This window comes from Xiphophorus couchianus, chromosome 18 (genome assembly GCF_001444195.1).
Source record: "Xiphophorus couchianus chromosome 18, X_couchianus-1.0, whole genome shotgun sequence".
Classification (NCBI taxonomy): Eukaryota; Metazoa; Chordata; class Actinopteri; order Cyprinodontiformes; family Poeciliidae; genus Xiphophorus; species Xiphophorus couchianus.
Window position 1 is genome coordinate 11,470,802 of NC_040245.1, and position 25,233 is coordinate 11,496,034.

General features: G+C 37.0%; 1 protein-coding gene across 2 annotated transcripts in view; it reads right to left on the reverse strand.

The window, feature by feature from the left end:
- Window positions 1-3,032: 3,032 nt before the first annotated feature.
- The window catches only part of lsamp (limbic system associated membrane protein), a 725,983-nt gene continuing 703,782 nt past the window's right edge, over window positions 3,033-25,233 (reverse strand). For both annotated transcript variants that reach the window (XM_028045633.1, XM_028045631.1), the window contains 4 exons: window positions 24,461-24,592; window positions 23,277-23,397; window positions 12,610-12,758; window positions 3,033-9,197 (listed from right to left, as the gene is read on the reverse strand). In XM_028045633.1, the coding sequence (XP_027901434.1) occupies window positions 9,100-9,197; window positions 12,610-12,758; window positions 23,277-23,397; window positions 24,461-24,592 (500 nt within the window). In that variant the 3' untranslated portion in view covers window positions 3,033-9,099. The remainder of the gene's footprint in view (window positions 9,198-12,609; window positions 12,759-23,276; window positions 23,398-24,460; window positions 24,593-25,233) is intronic.

The following is a 25,233-nucleotide window of genomic DNA, read 5'->3' on the forward strand; positions in this document are numbered from 1 at the left end:
CACTGGTTACAGCAATGTTTTCTAACCCTGTTGCCCTGCATGTTTTAGATTTTTCCCTGCTTCAAGCACACATAATTTCAACTGACGGCTGATTAACTGCAACCATCTAAATCAGGTGTCTTAAATAAGGAAAACATCTAAAGCATGCAGGCCAGAGTGCCATAAGGACCAGGTTTGGGAAACACTCTTACCACCATCACTTCAAGTGGACATAGTTAATTTGACAGCAGACATAAGCTGGAAATGTGCATTTTTTAAATGCAAACTAGCAGAATAAGGCATAATGACTATGTCCTCAAGACAGTAGCAAAATGCTTATAACCTCATCCTTAGTATTTAAAATATGTGTGGAATATGCTACTATTGGTAGAAACAGCATACAAATGTCATCTTGGTAGCACTTGACTAAAAGCAGTTTGAGGCAGATTTACAATAATACTTTGCAAATGGGTTAAGTAAAGATATTTCTATCCGTCCCATGCAAGGGGTTGAGGTCCTGATAAAGTATTTTCTTTTCAATGATCATTGATTCTAACTGTAACCCTAATAATGTTCACAGAGTCATGCAGACAGACTAGGCAAAGCCAGTCTGTCTGCATCAACCTGGAAAGGAGAACTAGCAGCTGTTTCACCAGCTACTAAATGTTATGTAGTTCAGTGAAAAGCTCTAGCTTTAAGAAACTGGAGAAGAGATTTTCACTAAATTTGGTCTGTAACATATAACATCCAATTGTTAGCTTAGCATATGATTGTAGCTGTCTCATATATTGTCAAAAACTAATTAAAGAGCTGTCAGATCATTATTGTTGCTTCCTTAAGTCAGTTAATCTCTGATGGAGCAAGATACATTAAAGTATCTGATGTGGCGAATATTACTTGATGTTCAGACTGTGCATCAGAATGGGGAAGAAAGGAAATTTAAGTAACTTTGAATGAGACATGGTGTGAGTGAGTATTCCAACAACCCTGCAACAATAAGCAGGTATAGACAATGGATAGACGGCGCCAGTATCCATCCAATGTCATGTAGATCTTCTGGTACTCATGCACAAGAGTTGCTCAAGCTTACAGAGGATGGTCCACAAAAGATAAAATGTATAACCTCAAAGACTTTGCACAAATTAGATTGGTTTCATGAACCTAGATTTCAGCTGAGACATTCAGATGGTGTGATCATAATTTGGTGTAAGCTTGAAACCATTCCACCTTGAATAAATAGCTAGGGACTAATGGTGTAATGGTGTGGAGGATATTTTCTTAGTGGATTTTTGGCCCTTTAGTACTAATTGAACGTAATAAAATGAGGTTTGCTGTATTGCCAGGTTGTGCCTGCTTTCTGATGCATACTTCCAGCAGAATTATGCAGAATGCAACAAGGCTGAAATAAGATAAAATTTGTTTCTTAAACTTGTACCTGTATTATTTCAGTGGCTTCCTCAGTCACCAGATGCTAATTCAACATGGAGGCATTGAATGTGGTCTAAGAGCAGATTCAATGTATGGATCTTTAACTGACAAATCTACAACAAAATGCATATGAACCAAAATCTCTGAAGAACCACAGAACCAAATAAAATATTCTGAGTTTTAATTTTAGTTGTCAAGTATTTGATCTAGTACTCAATATTTATCAATGCTTGTTATTAATTGACACAAATCATTATCGGGGGCAAAGAATCTTGGTTGGAATATCTCAAATATTTCCCTCAAAGAAGGAGCGCCGTTCTGGGATTAAAATTTCAGATGTCTTCTGCATTTTATTTCTCAGTCACATATATCTGCATCTTCGTATAAGGATCAGAATCCAACATTGTTATGTTAGAACATAGTAACACAGTGGCGTGATAGCAGTATATTGTCTGGGTAAGAAGGTCTGTGGTTTCAATCTCAGGTGTGTGGACAAGACTTATGAGCAAACAGTGTGCTAATACTTGAACATCCCACATGCCCACCAGCAAATGCCATTCTCTTTTCCACAAAGGGTGAGTGACCTTCACACTAATGATGCTCGCTCGCTGAGTGAGCTCTTCAGAGAAGAGGATCCTTTCTTTGGGAAAACAAAATCCCTCAATTTACTGAGTCACAATCAGGTTGGTAATATCTTCTTCCTATAGGTGCTCACATTCCTTGTCAATGTCTATGTTGTATGAAATTCAACAAGTTTAACTCATTCATTTATTTTATTTTAGTCTGAAAAATTAGGAAAACTTACTTTTTTGCCCGTGCTCTATACATGGTATGCAGGAGGCAATGCTGCATTGCAGAACTACAGACATAGTTTGTGCACAAACTTAGATGCAATCCATTGTCTGTGCTTGTTTTTTCCTCCTCATGGTCACAGGGGGCTGGTGCGTATATCCAGGGGTCAAAAGGGTGAGAGGTGGGGTACACCCTGTATAGGTGTACCCCACCAACGGTCCACCACAGGACCAACATAGAGACAGCTGACAAAGAAAACAATTCAAGGAAACTCAATACCTACGGGCAAGGTAGAGTTTCCTATTAACCCAGCATGCTGTTGGTTTCTATGAGGAAACTTGGGGGCTTGCATGAGCAGGAAGAGCTTACCGACATGATGATGATAAATCATGTCACTGACCGACATGATTTGAACCCAAAACCTTCTTGCTGTGAGGCAAATGCTTCAGTGTAGCCTTCTTCATAATTAATTCCCCAGTATGTGCTTTTATCGCTCCCAATACTTTAAAATATGGTCTGTTATGACACCTAGAGGCGCACTAGTTTACTGCAGCCCTTCCAATAGCTGTACACAGTTTGTCTTTTTCTTTGGTGTTTTTACCTGCTGTGTTACCAGCTACAATAAAGCAGAACCTTAGTTGGTTTTCTCACACCTTGTAGGTACAAAAATGTCTTTCAGAAAAGATTGTAACAATACATACATTATTTTATTTGCATGTTACATGATGATTAACACATCAGTACCACTGAGATGCTGTGTGTTCTGAGTTCCCCCCAAAAAAGGTAAAAAGGGATACTTGCCCCAACATTTCAAGTCACATTCAAATACAGAACACTGACTTCAAACAACTTTATTTTGTTAACATTGTCTCATACAGTTTACCTTTAATATGTATCTTTTTTTTTTTTTTAGAAATGGACTGGAATTACCTTATGCAATATTAAAGTAAAGCAAAACTGAAAAAAAGAGAAACATTTCGGCATCATAGTCTACGGCAGAATGTTAATTTTCCCACGACTGAGGGGAAGTACAGGGAAAGTACAAACAGTTTACATTTTCAAAAGGTAGGAGTTGTATGAATGAGATCTTTAAGGAACTGGTGACCTTACAACATTCTAATGTAGAAACATAATTTTGTATATACAGACAAGAGGGAGAAAAAGATGGTAGGACCTGAAACTAAAGAAAAAGAGGGTTACCACAGTAACCATCAACTAAGTGCTGTACTCCTTATATGTCTCATGCCTCACATTTAACAACTTCAGTCATTGTTAATCATCATGAACGCACACGCCATTTACAAGAGCCAGCTTACTACAGTGAAGCAGAGGGCCGAGACAATGCTCAGTAGTAAACTAGGTAGCTGTGCCTGTAGCTTTCAGCAGATATTGTGTTAGTGCTGTGTTCTTAGGCTGGCTGTTAGGATGTGTTAAACATGGAAAGACAAATCTCCTTCTCTGCTTTACAGATAACACAGATCTTCATGGCTTTTACACGTATGGTCTGAATATTTTCAGTGCCTTGCAAAAGTAATCATACCCATTAAAATGTTTAACATTATGTTGCATTACAACCACAAACTTTAAAAGCGGATATTTGTAGAGTTGAAAGAAAATGATATATAGCTTTTAAAACATTTTCTAATCAAAAGCTACAGCCTACTGTGTGTAATTTATTCTTAGTATAAATACAGCTGTTCAACAAAATAATATCTCAATCTTCAGATACATTTTTAGCTCTGTTCAATCCACCATCCAAAATGGAAAGAGTAAGGCACAACTGCAAACCTATTATTACATGACTGCCCATTTAAGCTGACAAGTCAGATAGAGAAAGCATTAATTAGGGAAGTAGTCAAGACACCCAATGTTACTAGAGGAGCTACAAAGATGAACAGCAAAGGAATGAGAACATTTTGACAGGACAACTATTAGTTATGGACACTAAAAAGACAAAATGGCCTTAATAGAAAAGTGGCAGGAAGGAAGGTATTGTTAAATGAAAGTCAGAAGAACTACAATTTGCAGGTTGCCCCAAGTCCCATGTGGGCACAACAAACATGGATAAAGCGTGCTCTGTTCACATGAGACCAAAAATTTAATTTTTTACACCATGAAAACTAATGGTGCAAACTCTTCTCCCACACAGCGAAACACAGCAGAGGGAGCATCATGCTTTGGAGATGTTTTTCTTTAACCAGGACGGTGATGCTGGATAGAGTTGATGGGTCCTCTAACCAAATTGACTGTGCTTTGGTGATTTTGCAAGAATGGGGAAAACAGTTTTAGTCGAAATAATTACTACTGGCTAGTTGAGATGTATCCCTAAAGGCTTACAGCTGTAATTGGAGCTAAAGAGATGATTTTTGTGTGACGTTTTTGACTGCTTTTCACCACAAGGGTACACGGAAAATGGTTTTTGTTTTTCAAAAAAGCAGGTTAAAGTGAAATTTTAGCTCCAGCATATTCATTTGGATGGCAAAAATGCATCTTTTGTGACAATGCTGACGTATTAGCCCAACTTCACATGCCATATGGATTATGCACAACAACAATGGCAGATTATATGTTGGTGGCGGTGCAGAACTTCATTTAAAGTTCTGCAGCAACTGCAAAAAGTTCTACACTTTTTACTCACTATTTAGATGCAGAGACCAGAAACCCAGAGGACACTTTTGGATCAACATCGTTAAACTATTTTTTAGACTCCTGTTCTCCCAACCCAGAAATGGAATTAGACCAGAGGATACTTAGTAACCCTGAACAGGAGCACCTAGCTTACATACTTTAGATCAACATTAGATTCTTTTTCTTCTTTTGCTCTTTCCTTTGGTTTGTTATTTTGTTTGTATTTCCTTTTAAGTCCTGTAAAGCACTTTGTATTGCCTTGTTGCTGAAAATGTGCTATATAAATAAAATTACCTTTACCTTTTCAAAAGGCTCCACTTGTGTTTTGTTGTTGTTGGCTATTTTTTTCCCCATGTTATGTTTACCATTAATCTTGTGTGGAGGCCTTTTGTTTATATTCCATACTTGACATGGAATATAAACATGTCAAGAATGGAAGCACCACTTACAGGTGTGGGGAGAGTAAAAACAATGTCTAGGACTGGTCTGTATTTACGAATGGATAAAAACATTTATGAAAACGGTGCCGTCTGGACAAATCTGTGTTTTTATAAATGATGATCCAGTTTAGAATAAGTAGACATTCCTGTGTATGGGGGACTGGAGAGGTGGGTAGGATGAATACAAATTATATGCTACATTTATCAAAATTTTTTGAAAACCATGTGTCATTTTCATTTTATACCAAAATTCTTCACCACTTAAAATTCAAATGAACCACATTAGAGTTTATGGCTATAATGTGACAAAAAGTGTGTAAAAGTTCAAATGGTATGAATATATTTGCAAGGCGCTGTAAGTCAGTGCTATTTAGCTGGTTTTAACCTGCATGAATGTGCTTGGGCACCCACACTGCTGAGCTTAGCCTCATGCACTTGAACAACCTGAATGGTACAAAGATAGTCTATAAATCAACTTAAAATCCATTAATCAGAGTTCCCTTAAATGTTTTGCTTTTAAGCAGAGATCATGCATACAAATGCTAAAATGAAGGCTTGAGGCAGTAAGAAGTTTTTTTTAACACCTTGGTTGTCTGTCAGTCTCCTCCACTTAACTGATGAAAAAAGTCAGGGAGCAAAACGAAAAAAATAATGTCTACATCTGATCATCTGCTTCAGGTCAGCCATGCTCAGTTCTGCCCTTATTTTAAATAAAAAGACAGTGAGACAGAGCAGGAGGAATCAACATTTCTCTCTGGTAAACTGACCTGCTAAGATCTATTCCACAATAACAAAATTATATTGCTGTGCCTATTGCCGTGCCTAAAGTATGCTGCAAAGAAATGAAACACACCAGGTATATATGCATATATATAAAAAAAAACTAATGAAAAAAATGTGCAAGAAGGTGAAAGCATAAAATAAGCAGAGTCCTTAACACCTCCAAGAGTCAGAAATGTGATATTGGATTTGGTGTGACCAAAACAGCACTTCAAGTAAAAGCATACTAGATTTTAAGTTCAACATCACTACCACAGACAGCTGCAACCTCAGAGGCAATCACCATGGAAACACTGAAACAAGTCTTTAAATACATGGTGAAAATGACAATAATTAAATGTTTGTTTTCAGATAACCGAGAATTGGTAGTGTTGAGCTAAGCAAAGGATTGCACAATCAGTCAGCTTTACAGTAGGTCAAAGAAAATGGTAAAAAGGCAGATAATAGTGCAGCAGGTTCACTGAGCCACACAACTGCACTCTATGAGTGAGTAAAGAAAAACCCACAGACATTTACTCATTAGTTCTTACAGAAATAAATCCTGTGAAAGCTTTGGCAAAGGACTTGGTGATTTGCTGCAGTTAAATTTAATCACTTTTTGCTGGCGATTGAGAGGAGTCATGTCCAGTGTTTAATATTCTGTTCTCGTGCTGAAGTCCAGGCATTTGAATGAGAATTGCAAGCTAACCATAATACTGCATTCTTAAAAAAATGTCAACTCAAGAATAAGCACAATAACAACAACAACAGCACAGAACTATCTGCTTTTAATGCATAACTTTGCCTTATTATATTCCCATCCAACGGGCTTCTATCAAAACTGTATGGCTGCCAGTTTAAAAGACCTACAAGCCTCAATAAGATGCTATCCTATAAGGAAACATCAAATTTCTCTTTTTATACAGTGCACCAGCGCTAAAGTTGTTGCCTTTAAATAAATTCATCCTTTATTTCACTATAATTTTGTCTCACTAAAATATTTAGCATTTGAGTACATTCAGTGGAGAAAAATACTGTTCTAAGAAATAATTATTGATAATAAAATCAACACTCTTCCTGCAAAATAAATGTAACTGAAGGTTTTCTTAAAAGGTTTACTTTAGCATTCATAATTGGAATTTATAGACATTTCTTAATCATTATAAATGAACTTCTTGGTTACTGGTATACAAAGTAAAAAAAAAAAAAGTGGCTCAAAACCATTAAACAGTTCTACGTTTCAAGATAGATAGCCCAACCCAAAGAGTCTGGAGTTTCACGAGACAGAGTAAAGTAGCACAGTGCTGCTCCTCCCTGACCTTTTGCTGCACACTGCCAATCAGCTGGTTAAAGAAAGGGCGCAATTACAAGACAGCATTTTTGGAAATACTTAATACGTTGAATTTAGTTGCTTTTTTTCCACAGCAGCAGACACAGTTGTTGCTGAGCTCTTTTAAACATAAGCAAATTAATCACCTTAACATGTTTTTGGTTTTTAGTATTGTGCTGTAAAAAATTCTTCAAAGGTAACCGCTGGAGAACTGTATCAAAGATGGGCATCTTAGAGACACCATCCTACCATCATAAACTTCAAAAACGTCTTCCATAGCCAGCCCAGTCCATCCTTGTAATCTTTTTTTATGAGATTAAGTTTTACTTATCGTACTGGGAAAATGGGGTTCTACAAAGTTGTACCAACATGTGTGCCACCAGTCTTGTAGTGAAAAGAAGCAATTTTCTTTATGCAGAGTACTTTTATCCACTCTGCATAAACATACTCGGTATTATTATTTATAAGATCAGGTTGCTACAATAAATTTATTTTAAGGCAGTTTATTCATCTTTACCGGAGGTGCCAATAAATGTGGTTGGTATTGTACATAAGGTATTTTGGTTGAAGTGTGCTGTAAAAATGAATGAGATAAAGATGGAAAAAATAGCATGAACATCATATATCGTCATGAATATTTCTGTACCATGTCATAGTAAAACAAACACTCTTTGAGAAGAGAAAAACTTAAGTCATTCATTGGTGTCATACGTATATATTTTTTTCTCCAAATCCCCACTGTCTAGCAGAATGATCCTAAAATACCTCAGCTAAAAGTATGAACTGCAACAATGTTCTCTGAAATTCTGGTGTTACAGTGGCAGAACTTATCTTAGAGAGATACAAAATTGAACTATGTACAGTACGCATAATTATAACCTACATGGGTATCTTTTTTTGTCAGTTCTGCTTTTTCTTTTGTAATAAAGGCGGGTAGTAGCAAAGCCACTGGATGAGGACGTAAAGGATGGTTTAGCTCGGCAGGATTCACTCACTGCATCCTCCTCTCTAAGATTGCCTGCCATTGTCCAAATGTTACTGAGTGAAGAGCTGTGCTGCTAAGGCTCTGCATCTGTGTTCCAGCTGAGTCGCCTCATGTTATGATTGAACACATTCAACACCAAAATCTCATTTCGTCAAAAAAAAAAAAATCAGATACCTTAGTTTTTCCCTTTGAGTTTTGCACTTTAGCTTCAAATATTTGTGTATATTTGGCAAATATGTTGCATGTTGCTTTTTAATGTATGGGTTAAAATCACAATAACGTAACAGATCTTACATGTACTCAAAAGAGCTGATTGTTGGTATCCCAGTTTTTGGGATCCTTCTGCTGTAATCCCCATGAAAAATAAAGGGGGGTGGAAAGATCCAAATCAGACCCAAAAACAAAATGTTACAGACACAAAATAGTGCATACAAATTAAAAACAACATCACAAATCTTTGTAAGAGCACTGTTTGCTTGTTTTGTCCTTCATTCCACTGTTTTTATTTGTTGGTAAAACATCTTACTCCATCATAACTCATCGCTTCTCATAATATCTCTAAGCCGTACTCAAGAGTGCTCGAGAGCACGTAAGGTTTTTGTACTGCGATGCAAACAGTCTACGGGAGGGAGGCGGCAGCGTTGGTAATAAAGTAGCGAAAAGGATGTCATTGAGTTGAAGAGCGGGAGGACGGGAAAGTAGGGGGAGGAGGGCTGGGCGGTCAGGGGTGGGGTCAGCGAGAGAGCTGGATGACGGTATTAACACTTGAAGAAAAGGCAGGCAAAGGAGGCCAACAGGAGCCACAGTGATAGAGATGCACAAGCAGAGCCGTTGATGTCTCGACCTGTCCCAGGTCCTGCAAGAGAGGCAAAGAAGGGAGTCAACAAGGTTTTAATGAAGCAAAAGGGATGTGATACTACACAAATCTGATGCTTTAGTTAGATAGAAGCAATCTCCCACTGATGATGTCACCAGGGTGTAGGGAAGTACACACTGGTTACACTGTAGTGAAAATAAGATGTCTTCAGGACATATAAACAAAGCTTGATCATCTGGAAGAAACACTCAAATAGAAAGTGAACACATCAGCCTGTTTCATGTGAGCCAGCATTTGACACCATATATTTTACATTAGTTATATTTCTGATGATTTGATGGAGAGAAAAGTTTAACTACAAAAGGAATCACAACAGACTGTTTGCTGACATCTAGTGGCTTCAGAGTGTCATTGACGGATCCATTGAACAATTACGTTTTTTGACAGGGCTTCTAAAATTTCATGTTCAATGGTCTGAATCATATTTCTAAAAACTATTGATGGGAGAAGCCCTGTTATCATACTTTTTATTTTGCTAATAAAAGAAATGAAACTTCATCCATGCAGTATTTGTTACTCAAAGCTCCTCCACCCTAAGTGAGTAGTCTAATTTAATGACAAATTTAAAGTTAAACTTGATTAACTTAAACAGCTCAAGCACCAACAAAAAAAGAATAAACGAAACAAATAAACTGAGTTTAGGCTAAAACACAAATAAAGACATTTTTAGATTCAAAATTTAATTGGCAGTAAGACTATATAGCATAAAGGAGATGTACACTAGTACAACAAATATTACGGTATGCAACTTTCTTTTAAAATAAAAAAGACCTGATGAAAATATACACGCATATAAAGATCATACAATCATCAATGTGCAAATGGTAATTTTGTAAGCTATTCATCAGTTGTTGTAATGACTATGCCGAGAAAAAAAATGGTGCACTAACATAGATATAATTTGAATTGGTCATGTTGATAATAAAGACATAACAGTTCTGCAGTTAAGTTCTGCACAACAAACAGCATTTATTCCTGTTTTGTTTCTCTTGATTTGAACAGACCTTTTGGAGTTTCCTCTAGCATTTACATTTCAGCATGTTGAGCTTTCAATGACTTTACAAAAACAAAATCACATGAAACAAATTACATTACTTAACTCACACCCTGCAGCAAGCTTAAGCTTTGGTCAAACATCATTAGGCAGCACTGCTGCAGACGCTTTGCTCTGGAAGCTGGTGGACCTGATTTAACTCTGCCTCTGCTCTACATCTCATTTTTTATTGTTTTACAGCTTCGGAACGAGCAACATTATTTCATAAAGGGTTTAGGTAACGCTATTTTATGCTGGTATTTGTGATTGAATGTTGGTGTGCTATCTGCAGTGTTTTTCAGAAGTGAATCTTTCCCCTTGTTATTATCTTAGAACAAATGCTACATTTTCAAAATTACAAAAAACAATCTGAGCAGGGTGGCATACATTAGCATTTAGCTCTCTTTGGCCTGATACCAAGGCCAATGCCCTTAGGAGTTACTTAACTAGTAAAATCTAATGTTTTTCTGTCCATCATCAAAAGACAGAAAAACTATAAACATATAATGCTATAGATGTTGCTCTAAACAGGTTGGCCAATAAGAGCGTTGTGCAGAAAAGCAACTGAGAGATAAATGGCAACTTTATGAAGAGATTCCCAGCTCAAGTGGGAACATTTTTTGACTGGACACACACTCTTGTCAACGCCTCCTGGACTCCACAAATCTGGCGTCTATGGAACAGTGCCAAGAATTAAGCCATTGTTTCACAAACCTCATTAGCAGTTTGCCACAAGTCATGTAGGGATCACAACAAACATATGGAAAAAGGTGCTCCAAGCACAGCAGAATAATATGCAGCTCTTGGTCTGCCAGTTAATTTCATTATGTTGCCATATCCTTTGTGAGTTTCCTAGTTTATTCTTTTGTTCTGTTCCTTGTACATTTGAATTTATTTTTCTTCTTTTCCCATTGGGTTTGAAGATATTTTCTGAGTCTTAGTTCAGCTCCCATTTTGTTAATAACAGTACTCTATCTCCCCCAGTTTCCATGCCCTCTCTCTGCTACAGCTTTTCCTGATATCACCTGATAAGTTCACCTCATTCCTTTGTCATTTTCCACCTCTGCCTCTTTATTTGAGCTCGTGGCTTTTTCTTGTTTCTGTGCTGTAGTTTTTGTTCCTCTGCATGCTCCATCTCCTGTTAACCTTGTTTCAAGACTTACACGTTTTCTTTTTCTATTAAACCTTCCACAGACCTTTGTCAAATGTCTCTCTGTGTACTAGCCCTGCTTCAATCATACAAAAGATGACAGTATTGTAATATTGTGTGAAAAAAGGCAACAATTTATGATACAATCCTGGCCATATTGGTAGCCAGTGAAGGCAATGTTTAATCATTAATCATTTATTTTCTTCTAGGCTGTTTTGATCTCCAAAAGCTGATTAGAAAGTTTTTTGCTAACAAAAGTATGGAAAATGGGAAATAAAATATTCCTAAAAGGAGCTCATGCAATCAGACATCTACAGTATATGCCTTTAACAAAGAGATAGGGTAAAACTAATTGCTATTCACAGTAGCAAATACTGTACAGTTTCAGACCATTTTTGCTTGAGTTTTTTTTTTTTTTTACTTGGTTAAATGCACTGGGACAGATTCTGGTCAAACTAAACAAATGAGCAGACATACCTCAAACCAGCATGACAGTGGATAGGTGTTGATTTGGCTCCTTTTGTAGCAAGAAGATCTGTCCATCTTCAACTTACAAAACTGACTTTTCCATCAGACACAATTGCACTATTTTAAGACTTAGTTGCAACTGAATACAGGGATAAAGAAAAAAATCTCTTTGAAAAAGTCTGGACCTCAGTTTCTAACCTCTCTATTGATCCTATCAGTAGTTCTACTATTAACTTACCCTATTGCTACACCTGGTAAGAACTAGATTATTTTTGAGAACTTATAATGATGTCCTTACCTCTGGTTATGAAGACTCATGGAAACTTGAGTTTGTGAACTGTTGAAATTGAAGACTTTAAATCTTTCTTAACTTTCAAATATCACCCTCACTCTTTTGCTGCGCGTCTATATTTCCACACAAGACTGTGTTCAATGCAGAGATATATCTATCCTATATACCAAATTAGAAAAACTACTATTCACAGAGGCTTTAAGTCTCTGCTTGGCTTCCAGATGTCGACTGGTAAAGCTTGTAGCAAAACTGAAAAAATCTGCAGTGAGAAAAACTCTGTGCTGACATTTAATGATTCAGAGGGAAATAAGATGAATTGAATTAATACTTTAAAGTCAATACGTTTCATAAGTTTTAAAGTTATAGAGACAGACTACCTCTAAAGAACCAATCTCATTTGGATAAACTTCTAGTTTATACAATATAAGGCCACAGACTCTGTACTCACTATAGAGGAAAACGCTGGAACTCTGAGCACCCAGACGGTTTGAGGCCACACAGGTGTAGTTCCCGTAATCTTCTTCAGTAACATTGGCAATCATGAGGATAGTGTTACCGCCAAGAATCTGGATATTGATGCCTTGAGTATTAGACAGCCTGAAAAAGAGACAAACAGAAAGAGGAAGAACAATTTCAGGTGGAGAGTTATCTGCCAAATCAAAAGCATGAGAGTTAGTTAAAAATGTAGATATACATGACACATGAATTTGATGCGAGCAAACAACAGCAAAGTTCAATCTTGTGCATAGTCATTTTGAACTTTTTTCATTAACAGATTGATACAATGCAGTAAACTTGACTTTTATGAGGGTCTGCAGCACACTGCTCAGATTTATTTTTCTTTTCACCATATAAAAATGAGAAAACTGCTGTTTTAAAGCTTGAGTTATGTGCAGTCAAATGTCCTTGAGGATGAAACATTCCTTCTATTCCAGTTATTTGCTAAAAAAATTCCCACAACACAGTTTTGCAGCCCTTTCTGACAGGAACAGTATTCATACTTCTTTAGCATTTTCACACTTTGTGTCATAACAACCATAAACTTCAACGTGTTTTGTAGGGATTTTATTTTGAACATATACCTTTCACATACAGAGTTTTGCATGATGGCTAAACAAGTTTTGTCTTGGTTTTGTTTTACCAGAAATAATTCACTTACTTGAATTATGGATCACTGTAGATCTTTCAGAGTTACAGTGCCTAAAAAATAATCACCACTTTGAATGTTTTACCCTTTTCATTGATTTTGCAAATCAATCACAATAAAAAAACCTTTGGCTTTTTTTTTTTTTTTTTTACCAAAAAAAGAAAAAAATGTTAAAGTGAAAACTGATTATACACAATTATTATTCAACAGAGTCGGGTAGTAATTAGATCAAAATATAATTTTGTTGGACATCAGATGAGACACTCTGTTTGACAGACACATAACACTCCACTCCCCACAAACACACCCCGTCCACTGTGAAGCATGGTGGAGGCAGCTCATTCTGAGCATCCAGCTAAAGCTATACAGTACAGAAATGAAAGTGGATATTCTCGAGTGGCCCATTCAAAGACGAGACCACAAATCAATTGAGAATTTGTGGCTGGACTTCCTTTGCAAGGAAGAATGTAGTAAAACTGCTGCGTTAGGATGGGTAGCATGACTGAGATCTATCCACACAGACTCCATGCTATGATCTATCTACTGCATACTGATTTGAAGGGGATAAATATTTATGCAATCACTATTTGTATTTAATTACCCTTATATTGTAGAAATCAGTGTTCAATTTGACATTAGAGGGATTTTCTAGTAAATGATTTTGTTAAAAAAGCCAAATGTTGTTGATCAGGATTAATTTCAAAATTCAATAAAAGGGTAAAGTGTCAAAGGGAGTGAATGGAGTGGGGTGCAATTATGCCAGACTCTATTCTTGGATAATGAATTGAACAAAAACCCTGTGAAATTTTCCACACTTTGAATATTGTTTTGTAAACTAACCCTGGTTAAACTTCTCCAGAACTTTCTTTTTGACCTGTTGGCTGTGATCCTTGGTCTTTGTGCTGCTTTATGTTCACCAACATTTTCTAACAAAACCTCTGATGCCTTCACAGAACAGCTGGATTTACACTGGTAGGACATGTTCACTATTTAGGTGACTTCTGAAGGCAATTATTCATATAAGCAAACCAAACTTTTCAGAGTTTAATTTATATTTTTTATACATGGTTTTAATTTGACAAAATGTGAAAATTAAAACCCTGTACGAATGACTTTGTCAGGCATATGTCTACTTTGAGTCCAGTTTGCAGCGAATTAAAAACTCAACATGCCTCTGGAAATATGCTTCAGTAAAAGTGTACAACTCGCTGAAAACCATTCCCTTAATTATCATACTCAAATAAAAGTATTTTTATGAAAAGATGCACATGATACATTCTGCTTGTCCTCGAAGCCTTTTACATCTTGAACGAAGTGAAGTTCATTTCAGGCACCTCAACTTAATCCTGCTTAAGCCTGTGTAATTGGTAATCGGAATTTGAGCAGGAGAGCGAGACGTTTGTGCTGACGCATGCTGGGCTGATAAAAAGTATTAACATAAAAAGGGAAACTCACATCATAGCACAGCATAACTCGGCACACAGGGGAGCAGGGGAACTTGATAAAGTGCTGAAGCCCCTACCATGGGGACACCTTGGGAACGGAGGCGGCGAGCGCATTTGTGTTTGAAAGTCAAAGAGAGAGCACGAAGAGAGGGCAAGTGCTCCAGCAGTGCCCCGCGCTTCATCTAAAAGCAAACCTCTCGGCTGCAAAGATAAGGCCAGAAGCAGCAGCAGCAGATATATTCTCCGGTGCTTTTTCATGAGAAGTGACTGCACTATTAAAAAGGCCTTTCTGCCCACCGAACCCAGTGAGAAAACCAGATAATACGCAGAGCTGCAGGGAGCCAAGAGCAAACAGCTGCTTTCACAAAAGATTACAATTGATGATAGTGATGCAGCAGCAAGGGGGTAGACTGACCTAAAGAGGATGAAAGAACTTTCTTTTGTTGTCAGAGTGTAAGTCTTTTGTTCTTATAAGTGATGCAAAGGTTATTTACGGTATTTAAGAGCAGAAAGCTGAGTGCTTTATCTTCAGTTCAGCTTTTAACAAGCTCAGTGTTACTTCCTTTGGTGCACTTTTCTAATCTACAATCTGCACTTTTACTCAGCAAGGATTTAAAATGTACCCTTATATATATATTCCTGCATGTTTGCCAGCTTCTTAATATAGAACAAGACTGGAACCTTTCATCAAATACGTTGCCAGAAATGGTGCTCATTTTTTTTTTGTCAGAGCAGCACTTTTAAGAGATTGATATCTTTCTCCACAGGAAGAGGGCAGCAGAGCGCTACTGGACGTCTTTCACCATTTTAAGCCTGCCTCACATAGCTGATGTAACATTAAACTTCAGACCAAAATGATTTGACCTCTCAATTTAGCGGACAGCGCGCAGCATGAGCACCGGACTGCGGTCCTGGGCCGGTGCAGATGAAACACTGGAGCAAATCATCAGATGGACAGATTTGATTGTGCGATGTGTAGGAGCATTGAAAGTAGGTTATCACTGCCAGGGAATGTGACAGGCCTGTTATGATTCAAGGCTGATGATAAATGTAATCAAGTGGAGAGTCCTGCTGAGAGTCATAACCCAGGGATGATTGAAAATGGTCCATGGGTAGTGACAGTCGTCTATGGGCTGACAAAAAAAAAACAAATGTATCTGTCTGTCACATTAGCTGACAGCTCTATTTGAAAATTTTTCAAGTCAGAAGTTTGGTGTCTTATAAAAAAAAAAGCTTCAACCTTTTCACATTAGAATTTTTTTTCACAAATAAGAATTTAAAAAGTATTGCATGTATGGAGCCATTATCCTGATTCCCCTAAATAAAATGCAAAATGCAAAACCATTGTTCAAAAAAAAGATCAGATGAAGGTCCATTTTTGCAGTTTTTGCCAGGCACATCAAAGATTGGAAACAAGGTGCTCTGGTCAGTGGAGTCCGTAAACATGCCTAAACACAACATGATTTGTGTGGTGGAAAACTAACACTGTACATCATCCTGAAGGACACAATTCCCTTCATGGACCATAACAGTGGCAGCTTCATGCTGAAGGGAAACTTTTTTCTAGCAAGAAAAGTAAAGCTATTCATAGCTGGTAAGAAAATGGAAGAATCTAAATGTAGAATAATTGTGGAAGAAGACACAAGAGCCATATCTTGTCAGGTGGCACAAGATATGGTCAGGAGAAAATACAGACATTTGATTATTGGGTGACAAAAGTTTTTTTTTTTGGTTGAGGCGTTTCATATTTGGACAATTGTTTCTGCTGTTGACAGAATAAACCTAGTTTGTAGATGTGGATAGATTGTGAAGACGGGCACCAAAAGTGTTTTTCCTGTAATTGCAGCAAAATTAAATGCATGCTGGACTTTTAAGATTTTAATCTATGAAATTTTTGCAAATCTTGCATCCTTTTCCTTCCACTTGTGGTGATTCAGAGAAAATCCCAATAAAACACAGAATTTTTTTACTTTAAGATAATAAAATGTAAAAGATATTAAGTGGTGTAAAGTACATAGGCACGTTTCTGTGTTAATGGAGAGATTCTACCAAAAATTAATTGAAAATTCCCTCACATTTATGACAGTTTGCTCTGGACCTTATCACATTATTAAATCATCATTATGGCATCAAGTATCTATGAGTTATCACCCACAGCCTGCTGATTTAAGATGATGCTCAGCCCTCTGAGGTAAACCAATTATTTATGTGCTGTGGGCTCTCAGATTGTTGCGCTGTGGGAGATGCTGTGAAGTCATGATTCATTTCTGTTTTAGAGCACGAGCTGGGCTTTATCGCCTGAGGGGGTCCACAAATTCGTGTGAGACAGACTGAAGGTGGAGATGCACACAGGCACAGTTGAGTTAAGCCTCTATGCTCAGTCCTCTGCACACCAGCATTTGCTCACATACTTGTGCCAAACCGCTTGTTCCAAATCAAGAGGGTTTGCTTCGCCAGCTTTAAAAACTTCCAATTATGTCATAACATTGCAAAAAAATGGCATCTTTTGGTTTTGCATATATTATCTGTCGGGGCCACAATGAAAATTTCTCAGTTTCCGCAAACAATTTGTTGTTGAATCAGAAACAAAAGCTGTTTTAAAGTACAAGAGCTGAAGAGAAACAATTAACTGCAATTATAAGAAAACCAAGCAAATATAATCTTACATTACAGCTGTATCTGTGCGTACCTGCTCTAAATACCAGGTTGGGGTATGAAAGGTCTGCTGTTATTAAGTTCAAGGTTAAATTTTTTGCCATTCTTTATCTACAGAAAAGTACTTTTGGTGACATCTGGTGTGACTTTTAGAATAAAAGTTCTTGACAATAAAAACCTTGACAAGAACAAAAGCTTTGATTTAGCTATTATTAAAGTGATTTTTTTTTTCCTGTAAGGGCATAATTACATAGCAAATGCCTTTATTTTCTGAATGAAATGTGATAACCCTGTGTTAAAAGCTCATTCAGTTTATAGACTCACACACACAAGATCTAATAGAGTAGAACTAAAAGACTGGGAACTTTTTATTTTTTATTTCTGATAAAATATATTTTTCAAAACTAAAACACAATCTAAGAGAAAAGCACACACATGTCTTATGTGTTATAGTTCCAAGTCAAAGTGGCAGAGGAAAATAGGAAAATGAGAAAAAAAAGAACAAAGGCTTTCTGCACGTTACAAAAAGCTAACTTTTCATTTAATGTGTCACAAAAATGAAAACAGTGATGAAGCCAGATTGGTCATTTCTCTAATTGTGTGTTCTCTAATAATGTGGTTGTTCAATTATTTCTGCCTTTTTTTGTGGAAAATGAAATTTTCAACTCTGGTGAAGTGAAAACATCTCAGAATTATTTGATTATTAAAAACAAAATAAGTTAAGGACAGGGGGTCAGCTTGAAATAAAGTGAACAAAACCGCTTGGAAATATCATACCTCCATATTCCATATGACTAAATACTCTATCAAACGGATAATAGAGTACTGGCAAACTGTTAGTCCCAAGTCAATCAGCTGTCGAGCCCTTCAGGCCCTAAAGCAAACGGTGGCTTGGTGAAGAACATATACAGTAGCTGTTGACTAGTCTCTGTGGGAAGTTGACCCACAGCTCAAATAAATGGCTCATATAGGCATTTCTTTAACAAACGTGACAGGCAGATGGAAGATAACGGGGCTGTCAAGACTCAACCTTGTTAACGTCTCCTGATTCCTTATCTGCAGAATATTAATGACAAAGGTCCCAAAGGAAAACTTCCAGTGCTGCGTTATTCTTCAAACTGAGGTGGGTGAAACAACACTTCGAAGTTGACACATTTAATTGACTTTTAATGCAACTTTTAAAGCAACTTTGCATTGAAAGTGTCATTCTTTACAGAATGACACTCCATGACTACAGTTATAAACATTAATAAAGACTTCTTCATGTTCATAACTGGTGTTATGTCATATTTATGACAGTGCCATGTCAGTCTTATGAACACCCCTTCAAATAAAATGTTATATTATGCAGTATAATAAAAATATTATTTTATTTTTTTTTACACTTTGTGCAGCACTTTGTGACCCTGGTTTTTGAAAAGCGCTATAGAAATAAAGTTTACTTACTTACTTACTTTTGTCAAAAAGAAATTTAACTTTGCGATTTAACATCAGTTCTTTCTGACAACTCTGTCGTCCGGAAGTCATTGCAACACCGCTCCTCTATTAATACATTAACAATGTTTTTACCAGCATTGCTTTGAGAAGTAGCTTGTATAATGAGCTCAGCGTATGTATAGTTCTACCAGGTGTTTGCTAAAAGCTGCTGGTGCTCTGTGAGGCGAAAGCTCAGAAGCTTGGAAGCTGCAGCTCTGAGGAGGAGCTTCTTTCCTCGAAGGCAGCGCTCGATTCCACCAATTATTTTGCACAGATGAATTAGTGCCACATGAGATTAAAGGATTTCTCAAACAAGCATGCAGGTTTCTGATGAAGAAATAACATTATAACATAATGCAAAACACAAAAATGTTGATTTTTTGTAACAAAAAACTTTCACAATGTTCAAGGTTTTTGAGATAAACCTGTATATTGCAAATGTTGTGTTCTGTGGTATTCTGTAGGTGATTTTAGCAGCAGTTGTTAAGTTTAAGTGATTATTGACCAGCAGTAGAAAATGTTTGAAAATGTGTTGTTTTTTTCACTGTCAAATGCATTAGTCGCAGAAAGTCAATTAGAAAGAGCTCCTTTACAATATAAAAGTTGGATGTGCCTTAGTAGAAGTGTCTGTGTATGCTCAGTTTTAACATCCCTTTAATGCTGTCATGGTTGCAACTTAGATGATCCATTGTGGTTGTGTTAAATTTTTTATATCTATATAGGAAATCAAATACTGTAATGAAAAGTGGCAACTTTTAAATATATCACTTTTAACTTCAGCAAAATTTTGACAGCATCATTAAACGGCAATTGAAATGCCAATTTTACAGGTGACCTTTGTGTTCGTGAAGTTAAACCAATGAACTGTGCAAGCTCATGAGCAAGACATTACCTTTAGAATCAGGTAAAGAAGACAGAATATGCTACAGAGCATTAACTTTGGTTCTTGCAGAAGACGTATAAAATTAGGAAGCCAACCATGGCTAAATTGCAGTTTTATGGTGCATTAGGATCATCATCCAAGGAGAAAGAGGAATAACACTTTCCACTGGCAGAGAGGGAGCTGAGTTGCCATGAAGAGGCACAGAGCCAGAATCCTCTAGGGGATAAAACCACTGAGATAGATGAAGGTTGCAAACAACAGATAATGCAAAAATATTTCAGCGACCATAAATCTTTCCTTTCAAGCTCAGACGTGATAGGCCTATTACTTTGGAGACCAAGTCTCTGATAACACTTGTGACTGCTCTAATATTTCCTTGCTATCTTCGGTAAACTTTTCCTGCTGTAGCAGGGGGATGAGAGAAATTACACATCATTGATTTCTCTTTTTTATTATTATCCACAGAGGCCAAAGCTTTCCTAGCACAAGGAGGCGGGAGATGAGTTTACTGCAAATGAACAAAATGTCTCAGGTTGTTGAGAGTCAAGTGCTGAATTGAAACAACTTGAATGTCATTACCTTTGAACATCATTTCATTTCGATTGTATTCCAGTATTTTTAGACAGATGCATGAGACTTGAATTGATGGTTTTCTAATGGACATCTGGCTGGCAACACAATTTGGAATATGGCACGGAACGTGAGTAGCTTGATTTGTGTTTTCATTGATTTATGAGGGAAGAGATTTTTAGTTGCAGTACTTCATGAAACAATTGGTTACTACAAGACGGATGATCTGTCCTTTGTCTCTTCAATAAAGAATGTCAAAAAAAATCCACTCCTTTCCAAGTAATAGCATTCAATTAAGAGACTAACAGCCAAGCGAGAGCTGAAGTGGGTGATTAGTCATTATTGAACTACAATGATGATTTCATTCTACATTACAATGGGACCACTACGGTCCTATTGTCTATTAAGACTTGAGAAAGAAAAGGAAAAGATCCAATTATAAGCAATGGACAAAGAGACATAAAAAATGTGTAGAGCTGGCAGTAAAGTGATTAAGTTTCTGCTATATCTGGAAGCTAAGGATAAGTCAACACAGGACAATATGCAAGAAAAGCTACTGAAACTCAAAAAAACAGTGAAAGCAAGTATTTTAGACAAACACTGCAACATAGGAGGCACTATTAAATAAGGTACTAAGTATTGTACAAGTAAGTAACTTACTGTTAACGATAAATAAATGTAACTATGTATGCTAAACACATGTAAATAGCTAACATATTTTTTTCTCTCTAACTCTGGGGAAGTCAGTTTAGGTCTCCATGTCCAGTCTTGGAGAGCTATTGACCTGCAACATTCATCTGCATCCCTGCGTCAACACACACGAGTCCCCTCCTTAGCATGTCATTCAGCTCTGCAGTGGTCCAGCAACAGTTGATTCAATTGATTCAGGTATAGTGACAGTAGAATGCATCTATATTTTTGTAAATTTACAAGAAATATTTCTACAAAAATGTGTGTCCACACAAGTTGCAGCTCCACAGAAAATGATGTAGGAGATATGCCAGGCCAATCGGTGGCACTGTAAAACCGCCAGAGAACGACACAAAAAACACTGAATTATGTCATTTTTGTTTTTTGAGAGTCGGGTGCATGTTAGATAGAGAGAGACGGCGCTTCATTTTGATTTTCATCATTTAAAAAAGCTACGTCTCAAATGGCCACATGGAAACATAAAGCCAGCGTTTTGAAATTTGTCCACTGGAAACCGATTTCAAAAATGATAATTTCTCATCTCCCAAGATGCTCGACCCATGTGGATCAACAGCCTAGACTTTGCGGAGAGAACCTAAAACCATCTCTGTGTAGATGGGGCCTAATAGAAGCAGGATAGTAGATCTTAAAGACTGGAGTTGGGGACCTCTTGTTCAGGTCACTTCTATGTTGCAAAAAGCCATTACATATCTGTCACAAACAATACTTTTCAAGACTTTAAGGCAAAATGAGCCTACAAAGGAACACACACTTCACATATAATGGATGTAAAGGGTTGAAGTGTGCCAAGACAGAAGAGATTACTGGACCTTAGATGTAGATGGAACTGATGGATAAATACTTTATTGATCACAGAAGGAAAATGTATTTACTTATACAGTGGCTTGCAAAAGTATACCACTTGAATTTTTCTGTATTTTGTCGCATTACAATCACAAACATAAATATGTTTCTTTGGAAATGTTTGTGAAAAAAACAACACAAAGTGGTATGCAATTGTGAAGTGGGAAAAAAGATTATACATGATACAAAACATATTTTACAAATAAAAAACTGAAAACTGTGGTATGCAAAAGTATTCAGTTCCCCTGAGTTAATACTTTGTGAAACCACCTTACAGTTACTACTCCATTGTAGCCCTGGCTTTTTGTTTGGGTTGGTTGTTCAGCTGTTGGAGTCTTCTGTAGACTCCATAAGGTTTTCTTCCAAGACTGCCCTGTATGTAGCTCCATTCAACTTTGACCATGTTTCCTTGCTGAAGAGAAGTAACCCCAGAGCATGATGCTGCTACCACCGTATTTGATAGTGGGGATAGTATGTTCAGAGTGATATCACATATCACTCTTTTTGCATTTTGACCAAAAAAGTTACATTTTGGTTATTTGAAGGTGCAAACGGCTTTAAACATTATACACATTATACACAACCTGCACTATTTGGAAACAGCAACACCAGTTGAAAAAGTAGACAGCTACCAACAAATGTCCTCAGAATACAGATCTCTGACTTCAACTTGATTGTGAAACGGTGCCAGCAGAAAGTGCATTTTCTAAGGATACTGAAACAAATGTCACTCCCTATCAGCACCAAACAGCATTCTGCAAATCTGTGGTTTAGGGTGTTCACATGCTGCTGTTCAAGAAGGAACTGCAGCTGCAGACAACAGATTCCTGCAGAAGGTAGTGACATGAACTGAAACTGTCACTGTTCCTACCCTCTTTCCCGGTGCAGTTTCAGAACGGCTCCATGAATGGTATTCCATATCCAATAGCAGAACCACCAGCCTCCTAAACAACTTTCTACCAGAAGATGTCAACATGCTAAACGGCTGTTAACATTATTGTGTTTTGTGTGTTTTGTTTTATCTATTTAACACATTTTCATACTAATCTGTATTTAGAATGTAATAAAATTGAAAAAAATATTTGTTTGGAGTATCTGTGATGAATTGTTTCCAATGCAATTTGGTTTTGTAAAATTACTGCCAATTTATTAATGTCAATATTTCTGTCCATCTTGAACTTAATGTCAAAGAAATCACACAAGCACAAAACACCCAGGGTTTATGAGGACAATTTTATCTTCTGTCATTTCAAATTCCAAAGTCTGTCACATCCCTGTAATATTTTCTTAGGCATAATTAGGAACATGCAGCTCCATATGGGTGGCTGTCTGAGATCCTGCTGATGAACATGAAAGGGAAAAATTAGATGTGAGGTAAATTGTACCTTTTGTCGTCTCTGTACCATTCAAACTCCGGTGTGGGCACGGCGGCAGCCTCACACTGCAGGGTTCCCAGGCGGCCCACCGGAGGCTCTGAGCTCTGGGTTTTCCTTATTGATGGAGGATCTGCAAATTCACAGATCAAGAAACCACATTGGAAGATCAACTTTTCCACATATGATTTCACTTGCCTGTAGTATTTCATTTTATCTGAAAGAACAATTTGCCACAACTAAGTTAAAGTTTTTTTATTAAAACTTTAGGTTTTAACATAGTATATTATTTTAGAATAGCATATTACTCCTAATAAGCTATTCTACTGAATATTAACCAACATCAAAGGCATTTCTTTAAGAACTCAGTGATGGAGTCAGAAACTGCCTCCTTATAGAAAAAGCCTTTTAGCTCATTTCCATCATAAAAAGTGGATACAAGATCAAGTGCACTTTATGAGATTCTTTTAGCAGACCTCTTTTTAAAGCTCAGATCAAGTTTTAACCCATTAGTACCACACATCAGCTAAAGCAAAGTAGATTGTTAAGGTTTAGACATAAAAAATGAGCCTCTGACCAAACATCCCATTTTAACAAGTATATTAGTATTCATTGCACACATATCTTTATAAACAATTGCCAGCAAAGCTTTCCAAATGGATTTATGCCCATCTTCCATTTAAGATTAAATTCCAAAAGAAAGCTTAAAATACACTGAAATGTTCTCCTACCTGGCACTCAGACCTGGTGTGTGTATGATTTGGGCAAACAGCCACATATGATTTGTTCAGATCAAAGAGAATTTTTGAGATCCTTGAAGAGTAATTAGTTTAGTGAGGCCTCATGAGCTGTCTATCAAACCCCGAAGAGCTGGAATCTGTAATAATATGGACCACTGAAAGGACGTAATTATCCTCTTTTTGAAATTCGAAGTGTCTATTTAAATGATGATGTGGTGGGTGAGACCTGCCATAGAAGTAATAGCGGCAATCAGTGCAAGGCATCTCTTCCTTTTTTTCCACCTGGTTTAATTTTGGGAACGACAGAGGAGAGTTTCAGAACCTTGAAGACATCTCTAGTTCTTGTTAAGCTTTACTTTGCATTCATTCTCTATAAAATTCAACAATAAATGTGGAAAAAAAATATTCATGAGCATTCAGAAAGCATTAAACGTGCAGCAGCATCTTGCTACTTACAGTTGACAACAACGTTGACATATTTGACATCAGGTGTGGCGACATCGTTGCTGGCTTTGCATTCATAACGACCTGCTTGGTTTCTCATGATGCCTATAATGTCCAGGTACTCCTCTCCATCCAGTGGCTCTGCTGTAGAAAGATGAAATCGATGAGTGGCAGAACAAGACAAGGAAACTTGAGAATTAATTAAAGTAAAAGTATAAACAAGTAAATAGGTGGTAACACACTTTGAAACACATCCATGTTTAAGACTCTTGTAAAGATGTGTTTGACTAAACTACAAAACAAAAGCAAATATCATGCAAAAGAATGGCTGACAAAACAATATTTGTAAAATAAATGTCAAACCAGGATTTGTAAATGTTCTTCAGATTTTGCTTTCTCCATAATCAAAAATTCTTCATAGTTTTGAAATGTTTACATCAGAATTTGTAGTGGAAAAACAAATTTTGAAAAAAAAATCAACCAACCAACCAAACATTATTTATAGAGCACACCCAAGTAACCTAAAACTATTCAAAGTGTTGTCATCCAGATGCTAAGAAAAAGACAACATAAAAAGCTCAGTTTCCTCAGGTTTCAGAGTCTATAGGAACATCCAGAAACAACTGGAGTTCTGAACACAAACTTATTTTGCCAACATGTTCGTGTTAAGCTCCACAGGGAGGCCTCAGCAAGGAGCCCATTAATCAGATAAGCAGCCAAGAGGTTCAAGATTAGAGGAGCTGCAAAGATCATTAGCCTAGGTGGGTAAAATCTGTTGACAGGAT